Source organism: Vespa mandarinia, chromosome 1 (assembly GCF_050613455.1).
Source record: "Vespa mandarinia isolate Hongniang chromosome 1, ASM5061345v1, whole genome shotgun sequence".
NCBI lineage: Eukaryota > Metazoa > Arthropoda > Insecta > Hymenoptera > Vespidae > Vespa > Vespa mandarinia.
The window spans coordinates 9130632-9142427 of record NC_140810.1 but is presented as its reverse complement, the minus strand read 5'-3'; the positions used below and the strand labels follow the sequence as shown (position 1 = coordinate 9142427).

The 11796-nt window shown below is 29.6% G+C and overlaps 2 protein-coding genes across 3 annotated transcripts; one reads left to right on the top strand and one right to left on the bottom strand.

The window, feature by feature from the left end:
* Window positions 1-18: 18 nt before the first annotated feature.
* Window positions 19-8602, bottom strand: LOC118444448 (UNC93-like protein MFSD11). The gene is made up of 2 exons (XM_035872738.2): window positions 8318-8602; window positions 19-2465 (listed from the first exon to the last, which is right to left on the bottom strand). Exons 1-2 carry the CDS (start codon window positions 8408-8410, stop codon window positions 1173-1175), a joined length of 1386 nt encoding a protein of 461 aa, XP_035728631.1. The 5' UTR covers window positions 8411-8602; the 3' UTR covers window positions 19-1172.
* A 165-nt stretch (window positions 8603-8767) lies between these two features.
* Window positions 8768-11617, top strand: LOC118444447 (uncharacterized). Of its 2 annotated transcripts, none has more exons than XM_035872736.2 (3): window positions 8768-9126; window positions 9387-10320; window positions 10422-11617. In XM_035872736.2, the coding sequence occupies exons 1-3, from the start codon at window positions 9100-9102 to the stop codon at window positions 11585-11587; spliced, it is 2127 nt and encodes a 708-aa protein (XP_035728629.1). In that variant the 5' UTR covers window positions 8768-9099; the 3' UTR covers window positions 11588-11617. The 2 variants fall into 2 exon arrangements, with proteins under 2 accessions (XP_035728629.1, XP_035728627.1); XM_035872734.2 differs by having other exon boundaries at window positions 8769-9140.
* Window positions 11618-11796: the final 179 nt, after the last annotated feature.

Below are 11796 nucleotides of genomic sequence, written 5' to 3'. Positions count from 1 at the left end.
AATGAGAAAATCTATACATAACTGCTTATCCTTTTAAAAGTCAACTGTAATAACAACGAAGTTAGAAGTGTTTCATTGATCATGTAAATATAATACCTTAAATCTATAGTCTACCCAACAACTCAAGTCAGTAAAGGTAAATAAAACATTCGCATATTAATTACGTGATAGATACAAAAGGCTCCAGCTATTGGCTAGTAAACAATGATCAATCATTGAACTCGGAAACGAATTTACATAGGTCATATTTAAGACTTGCTTTGACTTTCTGTTACGAAAGTGTTACCAGTATCTGAAAGTTGTGGATATGCTCTTGTCCCAATTACGTACGTTCGTTTATCTTTGCTGAATCGACTCTTTGGACAAATTGTAATTCTATCGTTATCTTATAAATGCTCGATAAAGATATCTCAGAAGTCTTTCTCATCATCAGGTATATAACCGAATGCATAAATGTTTTTCTACAAAGAAAATCAAATTTATATAATTCCTTTCGATTTTCTTTATAGAACATTGGTCTGAAGGTTCTATGGAAGTTCACCATATATATATATATATATATATAAATGACGATCACTCTGTTACAGTCTTTTCTTTGTAGAAAATTACATTAACTTAATCGGATTAAAAACTTACATCTAGAATATTTATCATTTTCTATTAATAACAATCGATATAATTATTTTAATAATATTTAATAACATCTAATCCTTCGAATTTATAATATCTTTCAAATATTTGTATAAATAATACGATTTTAGAAAATTCAAATTTACGAATCATAAACTACACATAATGTATACGTAATACATATATGTATGCATGTGTGTGCGTCCGCACATGTGTGTTATGCGTTATCTTTCACTTATTTTAAGTTTTAATACTTATAATAGTATAAGAATCAACTGACAAAATAAGAAGGAGAAAACTCAGCACTACTTACGAATATAATAACTTCATCGATACATCTATTGTTGATTTAATACTATAACAAATAGATTATTGTCGAAGTTCTAATTAATTTCAAGATTTGTGTGTTCAAACAATGATCACATGTATATCGCAATAAAGAATTCGATTGTTAAATTTGAATATGATACACCGATTATTGAATTACACCCTGCCATAACTCTCCTAGAATTTATCAAATCTTTTTACAAAAAAGAATTATTTCAATCTGCTATACTTTGTCCTTCGACAAGTGCTGGATCGATGTCCGGTTGATTCTGGCTTTGAGAATTTCGCATTTTTCGTTCAACTGAAACGAACGTTGTTGTTCCAATAATAATCGAAATGACTAGTATTAATAATTGAACATGTAGACCAGTTTTACTACTATAAGCAAAGCTAACTGCCGCGGCTACCGATTGACAGAATTTGAAGAGCGCAAACGCTGATGCACTCTCTACTGCAAAAAGAATTCCTAGTAAGGAATAAACCTGAGTATTGAAGCAAGCGTCGCCAAAACCCAAAGCGAGGCTTCCTGCCATAGCGAGGACAGAAGAGGGCTCAATGAAACTCTTTTCATCTGTATCTATGAAAGATGCTGAATTTGGTAAATTCAAATATATACTAATGAAAGCGAAGAGATGAGTAAAGCAACCAATAATAACAACAGGTGAACCACCGCAAGCTTCGGATACTTTGGATGCAAAAATACCGAACAAGGTACCTCCAACGACTTCACCAATCCCTACAAATATACCTGATAAACCGATCAATCTCTTGCGCGATTCACCCATTGCTTTGGTGAAACCTATACTAGAAGCATATACAGCGGAAAAGAAAGTGAGCTGAAGACCTGTATAAATGAATGTAAAAGATAGAAAAAGCATCTTTGGTGTAAGGAAAAGAGAAAATGCGTCTCTCAAAGCGTACCAAGCTGCTAGAAGAGGTTTCTCTTTCGCTGGTTCAGGTATATGAAGTTCTTTATCAGCGCTGGATACTCCTTCGGCTTCTCCCAGAGCTAATCTCTGAGATGGTTTCCTCAATACTGCTAAAATTATTGTGCCAAAAAGTGCTAAGCCAATGAGTACAATGAAGACGGTCCGTCGTACTGATTTTTCGATATGTTCACTATTAAACATGAAATAAACGAAAAGATTGCCGATGAAAAGAGATGATTGAAATATCGCCCAAAAGATCCCAGCGTTTCTTGACATTGTCTCATTATTGCTGTTTTCGGTAAGATATTGACCATGTCCAGTCCATATAAAAGCTGCTCCAACTCCGAGAATCGCTGACGCAGTGTAGAGAAAGGCCGGATGCGGCCATAGAAAGGACGCTATAAAAAGAACGTAACAGCAGCAACCTGTGACTATGGCGATTCTTGGGCCGGTCAACAAAATGTACGATGGTGCTAGCCAATTGCAAGTTGCGAACACAGCGTACAGAATCGCCAGACTAGTATATGCATTAGCGTTGAAATTAATATCTTCATTGTGTATACTTGTTAGAACGGTATTCTGTGAACAAAACAAATAGACTTTAATCAGTGCATATATCTTGGCGATAATATAGTGTATATATATATATTTATATTCTAATAGTGTCTAATTATCCTCTACGTTTAAAAGCCTTTAATGATAAAGATTCAAATTTCTCAACACGATCGTCTTCGATTTATACTAATTCTTGAAACGTTAATACCAGTAGTGAAAATATCACGAATAATTTTTTAAACCCTTAGAGCTCTATGGACGAAAGTCATCCTTGTAGCCTAAGGCCGCATATATGTGTTTTCTTGAAGTCATCGACCAAGTCTAAGGACGCATATATGCGTTTGTCGATTTTTTCAATCAATATGCAATCATTTTTGTGTAAAATTAATACAGGAGCACTCGTTAATAATTTGCTTTACTTAGATAGCGGATGGGCAGTATTAGGGTCGTAAAAATCTCCGGAAATTTCTGGAACGGAAATCTCATTTTATGTTCCTTTCTTTAACCAATTAGATTTCATTTAGCGCTGATGAAAAACATTTTACGAAAATATCCACAAAGTAGAAGCGTGGCAGAAGGAGGAAAAAAAAATCTGAGGATTTACCGTTTCAGCTAACTGAAAGGCATTTTCTGTCGAAATGTGAGAATCGTGCGGGCGCAAAACAGTTGATAAGAAGAAAGTGTGTTGTTTGCGTAAAGAGTAAGAGAAGGAGCGATACGCGATACGAATGCAAAAAATGCGATGTCGGTCTATGTATCGATAATTGTTTTGAAATTTTTCACACACAATTAAATTATTAATTTCTGTTGTAAATATCAAATTAAGTTTTTTAGTTGATTGTAAAATTTAATGTTCTAAAATTTTAATGTTTATAATAAATAATTTTAATGCTCAAAAATAATAGTCTTTAATTATTTAACCTTCTGCAAACGAACTACTATAATTTATTACTGTTTGCGCCTTGAATAGTCACTTCAATGTGGCGAAAAAGTATTCTGGCCCCAGCGATGGTCAGCGCTAGCCGCGCTCCGTCCCTACGGACCGTTTCGGCCGAGAGTATTCAGAGCTCTAAAGGTTAATGTCTGTAACACGTGACATATTAATTTATACTCTTTTATTTGTAGATTTAATTCCATAATCTTACTTTTATATAATTTTGCAATATAAAGATATTATTCAGTAATAACATTTTTAAAGATATCTAAATTTCGTCGATTATCAGGCAATCTTGATTGTATAGATACACTATTGCTCTTCGGAATAAACCGATCGATTTTATATTATATTGAATCATATAGGGTATGTCATATTAACGACATGATATCCATACTCATCTCATTTTGCTATATTTACTTTCTATTTTATTGTATTTCGTACAGTAACATAAATAAAAATAAATGATTTATAAAGAATCTATGATGATTAAAGGCCCATTTGTATATAACCCTGGCGTTTCATGTTCTGGTTACGCATCGGATCTGAATTGGTTACCAGTGTTTTATGTGTAAGAGTTTATACATCATTTGTGCCGTATTCGCCATTATTGGCCGTCGTTAGCAACCGATATTTTCTCTACTTTCCAGTCTAACTACAAAAAGGCATAGCCACAGTACGAATGAAGGAAGTAGCCTATCACGTTCGAACGTGTGCATATAAATCTCTATATATATATCACTATCTATAGATATACGCATGTATACATGTAAGACTTGTGTAAGCTTGGCAAAATATTAGGTGTGAGTATATACATGTGTATACGGATGTGAATGGGCCTGGTCAGCGCACCATGGGGTAATGATCAGGCCAATATGGTATATATATGTATATGTATATGTATATGTATGTATATATATATATGTGGGAGTAATTGCATCTCCGGGGGCTCGTGGGCCCCTATCGAGTACGCTATAATTGTAAATAGTTGTGGTATGAGTGTGGATGAGTGAATGAAAGCAAGGCGAATACCGACCTGGTTCACCGAGGAGGGGTACTGGGCGAATATGTACTACGTTTATGCGCGATACCGCCCACCCCCTCTCTCCTTAGCGAGTTAGTATTAAGCATCGGGAGGTTTTTTAGTCGGTAGACGATCCGAACCTGAGAATATGTTCAGACGGGTTGAATCCGACACTCCCCTGAGTACTGGGCTCAGGAGGCCTATGAGGGTTTTTCCTCCTGACGAAACAAAAAAAAAAAAAAGGCTTGGCAAAATAGTACCAATTTAGAAGAATACTCGATTAATAACAATATTACTAATTTAAAAAAATGAATACAAAAACAATAGCTATTTTTGTAAAAAATATTTTCGAAAACCTTGAAAATAATATTTTTAATTACTAGTATAACAAAAAATCAATTTGAAAAAATAATCATGACAACTAGATGACATCTATCTTAAAATATACGACTATGTCGCAAAAATAAATAAATTAATAAACTTTTCATTCACAAATCTATAAAAAAAACACGTATTTGTAAACGAACATATATCTGATTGTATATCGATTGAATGGTTGTAAATTATTGAAACAACGATACACGAAATGTAATAAATTAATTTTGATTGAACGAATATATTTTCTTTTAAAGAAAACATAATTATTAAAAAATATAAATGTTTATACATTAATTATATAATATTTTAATAAAATTCATAAGACAATCATAGACGGTACTAACAATAAAATCAATATGCTGCTATAATTTTATGTACAACTTTCACATTTATGAAAGCAAGTGTAGTTTATATCTAACGTCGTCCCTATTTCGATAGATATAATATAGAGATATTAACGTTGGAAGGTTGTACATGCGTGAGACATAAATTATTTCATATAAAATTCAAAAAAGTGATACATTTGCTAAGTTTTCACAGAACATATTGAAGTGATACTTGATACCTGAAGCATTCTCGATTTATCATAATTTTTTTTTAAATCGCACTTTGTCAATTATTTTTTTGATAATTTGTTCAATAATTCTTATTCAATATTTGATTAGATAAATGATACTCTCCACTACTTAATTGTACAACTAAGTTTTACTTTAGATAATAAACTGCTATGTTACACAAAGAAAAATAGTTTTTTAAGAAATAATGAATTTTACATTATTTATACTTAACTTTTACATATTATTTATATTTAAGTACATCATAATAAAATATGATTCTTTTTTAGTATTACATACTAAAATTTTTCTAATCTCGCTTGAAAAGTGTAATTGTTATATCACTTTTATCTATTTCATAATGAACTAATTTATAATTCATATCGTTTTTCGTTAAATTGTAAATTATTTTAGAGACTGTGACATCACTTGAAACAGTCATCTTTTCAATAGTAGATTTACGATTTGGTACATCGCAACAAACAATCAATAATGACCGATAGCGAAATAGAAAATTGATGAAGATTTTTCTCTTCAATAATATTATAGAATTAATCTAATTTTAACGATATCTGAGTATCAATAAATAAGTACAAAAATATTTCAATGATAAAATAATTGTTTAGATTATTTTTGTACTGATATGTATTGTGTTTTGATATTGTTTCATTAATAACATTCTAATAACGTACTTCGATTTTAGTTACATTGATGATATTTTTAATGTATATTGGCCTCATTTTTTATTAAAAAAATATAAATTAAGAATGAGATAAAATCGTTCGATCATAAACCACCAAGAATCCGATAAATTAAGAAGAGAGAGAAACTAACTTAATTTTCGCTTATTACGTATTCAGAATATTAGAATATAATGAAATCTGGAATTTCAACAAATAGTGATATTTGAACAATGCAGCTGCTATCTAATCAAGAAATAATCCACGGTTTTGGTCAATTCATCTTTGCATGTACAATATGTACTGAAACAAATGTTTTAAAATATTTCTTGAATTTATCACATTACGTACGATGCTCCCAAGACCCGCACATTTTTGAACGCTCCAGAAGCATGCTTGCTTGGCAAGCAATAGGATGCGTATATGCACATTTTTAATTTGCATTTGGTATTATATTTACATAAATTATTCTTAATTATAACTTAAATTTTTATTTTCCACGCCAAGGGATCATAGCTTCATCTAGCGACAGGTTCTAATGAGGAGTATAAACGGTTTAAAATTTTTCTATCAGATAATTGTAAACAAGTTCTATTTTGTAGAGTCTATCACTATTTTCATTCATTTTCATGTTATCGTTAAAATATAAATATCTTATAACCTATTCAAACCTGTTCCTACTTATTAATTTTGAAAATATAGGTATATATTGGTTATACTGACTGATTATTTTTGCATTTTCGGAATGTCAACATTCAGTTATTTCGCTAATCATTTGTCATAAGAACGCGCAAGTCTTCATTACCCTGATAACGTAACAAAAACATTTATCTCTGGTTGCTTAAGTTATCGATTCAGTCGAAAAAATATGAAAATAAGATATCTCGTTACCCGTACGCAATATGTTAACATTCTATGTATACGTTTATTTAGCTGCCTTTCACCGTTTGGTATTCTTGTTAATACGCGCGCACGCGTCTCTCTCTCTCTCTCTCTCTCTCTCTCTCTCTCTCTCTCTCTCTCTCTCTCTCTCTCTCTCTCTCTCTCTCTCTCTGTGTGTGTGTGTGTGTGTGTGTGTGTGTGTGAATTAAATACAAAGTGTGAAAGCATAATTGTAAAAATGTTCGTCAACATTTTTTACTTCGCATCACTATTATAACATACTTATAAAACATTTCACTATAATTATTCATCCAAAGTGAAAGCGATCTTGACTTTTAATAGAACGAATTTATTGAACTATGACAACAACCTCTGGTCACTACAAAATCCATAAAAATTTGCGACCTCCATTATATTTTTATTATTAATTAAATCTTATGGCGTTCAAGTCTGTCGGAATCTATTCGATTGGTTCTTTGATTTATTTGGTTTAACGAATACGATTACTCTCTTTATTTAAAATGTTTGTGAAGAGATCATTCAGAAAGCATTTCAAAGTGTTCTAAATTCTTTTCTCGAGATACTCAGAATCGGATCTATTATTGCCTTGATCATTAGATAACTCAAACGATATCAATTATTTTTTGTAATTCGTGAAAGATAACATTAAAAAAATTACATTTATAATACGCTCTCAAATAAAATAATAAACTTTTGAAGAGCCGATAATTAACTTTCGATTGTAAAATACAATAATCTTGAAAAAAAAATTATAACAAGCTCTTCGCCAAAGTGGAAATCTTCAAAAATTTGCACGTGATTGTTGACATTAATTATTATTATTATTATTGTTAGCATTTTACATAACAAGTAAATTTATATACATACATACATTTATGTAATAAATACGAATATATGAGCGTAATTCTTATGTAAAGTATACGACTTCGTTATTTAATAAAAAAACGATTTAAAGCTTCTTGAAAACGCATTTTCTTTTATATTTTTTGTTATCAAAATAAAACTTTTTTCAATAAATTGAGTACATTTATCTACGACAATGATAAAATACACTTTGAAACACGTAATAATTATTACTTCATTCTACAATGTTCAACAGGTGGTTCGATATTTTAGCCTCATAAAAATGAATTATTCGTTACAGCTTTAATATTTCACAATCATTTCAATATCGAGCAGGACTACTTTATTAAAAATATTACGTTTTTGAAAGTAATATAAAATGAACGGAAAAGGTAAAGTATCAAATATTAAAATTGATAAAGTTAATACGGCGAAATAGTTCTAATTAAACATAAGATACATTTTTTCAATGAATGCCTATATATTATCGTAAAAACAACGTATTAGCGCACAATAGAAAATCGAACATCGCAAATATAACGGTCACGTGATAAACTCACCTCGATATTACTCATGGTTTGAAAGGCCGCAAACACCATCATGAAACCAAAACTTAAGACCACAACATTTATAAAACTTTTGTCGATTGCCATAGTTGTTAAGTTAAAATATCTTTATTGTATCGATAACGTTAATTACTACAAATATTTTTAACGTTCACGTTTTACTCCTGTCCGAAACAATTAAATTACACCAAAAAGAAGATCGTCCGATAGACAGATGGTCACAGCATCAATGGAATGAAAAACTTGTGACGATTTACAGCACAGAAAGTTGCATTTGCTTGTCACTATATATATATGTGTGTATATATATATATATATATATATATATATATATATATATATCCTTATATATATATAAGGATGAAGATATGAAGTCATCGTTAAGTCGTTTCTTCCACCATTGTGACTATCGACTACACGATATCGATATTGTTTGTTAAACGATATTTCGAAACTGATTTGTTTGTGAGATACAGTTTGAGCACTATTTTTTACAATGTCATAACCTGATTAAAAAATACATTTTGTCTCTGAAAAATATACATGTATTTTTCATATAAATGCTGAATGTAATTCAGTCAAAATTCATTTCTTGAATGTCTTAACTAGCGTACTATTGTATTAGAATTATTTGTTGAATTAAATAAATAGTAATATATATTTATTTAATTAAAAAAATTATAACTTTTTAAATATGATATCGCTAGAAGAAGTTTATAATATAACGTTTTCTCCATTGGTTACAACATTATTTGCAGTACAATGGACATCAAATAATGGTATTTGTGTTATTACAGAAAAAGGTATTCATGTATTTGTAAGTAAATACAATTACAAATATTTAATAATATAATATAATATATATATTTGTGTGTGTCTTATTTTGAATGTATTATTTTAATCTACAATATTGCTGAAAATGTTTGTATATACATTATATTACATTATATTAAATAATTATATATTTATATATATATATATATATATATATATATATATATATATATATTATATTAAAGGAAAATATATGTTGAAATTTCATTGATTTATTACATACTTTTAGGAATTAATACCTTCTCCGATGAATCCTCAGCCAAATATTAAATTTTCACGATCTTTTATATATGCTTCTGATATTTTGCCCGCATATGCATTTATAAATGAAATAACTTCGTTGTCATGGAATATAAAACGCAGAGAAGTATATTCACTCTTAATGGAAGCTGCTTTAGTACCTAAGATCGATGATGCAACCAATATATTACCAAAAATAGTTCGTGTATCCTGGTCACCAGAAAATTTAATCCATCCCAGTAAGTGCATGCTTGCAATTATAACTTCTGTTGGTGCTGTTGAACTTTTACATCAAGTATTAAGAAATTGGTTTTCTATATGTGATATTTCATCTATATGGTTACAAACTGTTGAAGATAATATTAAATCTAATTTTGATAGTTGTAAAAATGAAGAATCACGTTTTACAAAGATACAAGAAAATCTTAGACAATTACAAGCTTGTGCAATGACATGGAGTGAATTATTTAAATTAAAAGACACTTACTATGCATACTTTGTAACTGCTTTTCGTAGTTCAGACATAGTGATTTGGAAAATACATAAAGTATCCGATTCCAGTAAAAATATGAAACCAATTATAATATCTAGAATAAAATTAAATATAAACACAAAAATTAATGTATTATTGTGGTGTACTATAAAACCCAATACATACTTAATTATTATTGGATGTTGTAATGGTCAGATACAAGGTATCCTGTATAGCAATAATAATAAATGTTTTGAGAATACATCGATAGAAAAATACTATACATATCCAGATCGTGTCTCAGTCAATTCTTTACTTATGGTTTCACAGAATGAAAATAGAATACAATTTATTGCTTGTAAAGGTTTCTTTCTTTTATTATTTGGGTTGACTATAACGGGAAAATTAATGTATACACATTATTTACAAATAGAAGGATTTACTATTTCAGGTATATATACATATATATATGCATGTATAATTAAATGTCTTAAATTTAAATAAAAATTTTAATTTGCTAAGTAATTTAAAGAATTTCAAATTTACTTTTAGGAATCTCTGTTATTGCATCTGAATGTATTTTAATTACAACACAAAATGGTATGATGTATGCTTTTGATACACAAGAAAATAACTTAAAAAGCATTTCAATCAAACATAAGTTACCTCAGACACGTGTTCAATATTTAGGTCTTGCCTGTTCTCCTAATCGTACTATGCTAGTTTGTATAACCAGTCCTAATAGTACATACGATCATTTAATTACAAGAGAACCAAGCGTATTATACATATTATCCTTAGATGGAGAAGAATGGGATCCAATTAATATAATAAAAAATTATAAAGATATAAATTCTAACTTTCCTTGGGATTGTTTCGAATTAATTAGACTCAAAGCTGCAAAAGTTTCCGATCCAATGATTGTATTACCTAAGATGTCACAAAATTTAGAATCACTTAAATTATACGAATTAAGGATATCAATGTGGCTATCACTTATAACTGAAGTATTAACAAAAAAAAAAATGATTCAAAGAATTGAAAATATAGGTGAAATAGCAGAAGCTCAACCACTAATTTTTGTACATTGTGCATGTGCATATCTCAATCGTTTAACAGATAAAAAACATTTATCAAAAGATCAAGAATTGTCTGCAAGTCTATTAAGAATGTACTTAGAAATATATCTTGCTGGTGAAGATACAGAAGAAGAAACAGTTACAACACAATACGTGCGCCAAGCGTTAAATAAAACGTCTCATTTCAAATTAAAAGTGGAATCATGTAATCTATGTGGACAAATTATTAATGATTTATCCTGGAATACTACAAAATGTCCATCAGGACATAAGTTACCAAGATGTGCTTTAACCCTTCTTCAAATTACTACAGTTCAATATCGATCTTGCCCAATATGTGGGCAACTTTATCACCTCTGCTTAGACGAAGAATATGAAGAAGTACGATGTCTGTTTTGTAATATACCTGTTTTATATGACAGTCGTGTATTAGATATACAAAATTCAGAATTATATACAAGAAATTTATCAAAACCACAAGTGTCCTTAGTAGAATTAACACAAAATCAAGATTCTGAAATATCTGAAAACTTTTCTTATACAGAAGAACATCAAACTGAGGCACAATCTTATTCAGTAGTTGTTAATTATGATAAAGATGAGTCTTGTAGTATCACTGAAACTTGGAGAGAGTTCTGAACATTATTATGTAAAAGTATTAATAAAATAAAGAAAACTTATATTTATCAATATTTGTTTATTTTATTTAATCTCTTCTGATCATTATCTATCATTGCTTCACTTATTAATAAATTTCAATAAATGTATGTAATAAATATTTTTCATATAGTTAAAAATATGATCAATGATGTAGCCTTTCAAGGTCTTATTTTTGAATACTTACAAGT

What these genes read in the sequence shown, in the direction of transcription:
- LOC118444447 (XM_035872734.2), top strand. Translation starts at nt 9,018, where the DNA reads ATGATATCGCTAGAAGAAGTTTATAATATAACGTTTTCTCCATTGGTT. An exon ending in AAAAAGGTATTCATGTATTT is followed by an intron (nt 9,141 to 9,386) that starts GTAAGTAAATAC and finishes ACATACTTTTAG; the next exon opens with GAATTAATACCTTCTCCGAT. An exon ending in AGAAGGATTTACTATTTCAG is followed by an intron (nt 10,321 to 10,421) that starts GTATATATACAT and finishes ATTTACTTTTAG; the next exon opens with GAATCTCTGTTATTGCATCT.
- LOC118444448 (XM_035872738.2), bottom strand. Translation starts at nt 8,410, where the DNA reads ATGGCAATCGACAAAAGTTTTATAAATGTTGTGGTCTTAAGTTTTGGT. An exon ending in AAACCATGAGTAATATCGAG is followed by an intron (nt 2,466 to 8,317) that starts GTGAGTTTATCA and finishes TTTTGTTCACAG; the next exon opens with AATACCGTTCTAACAAGTAT.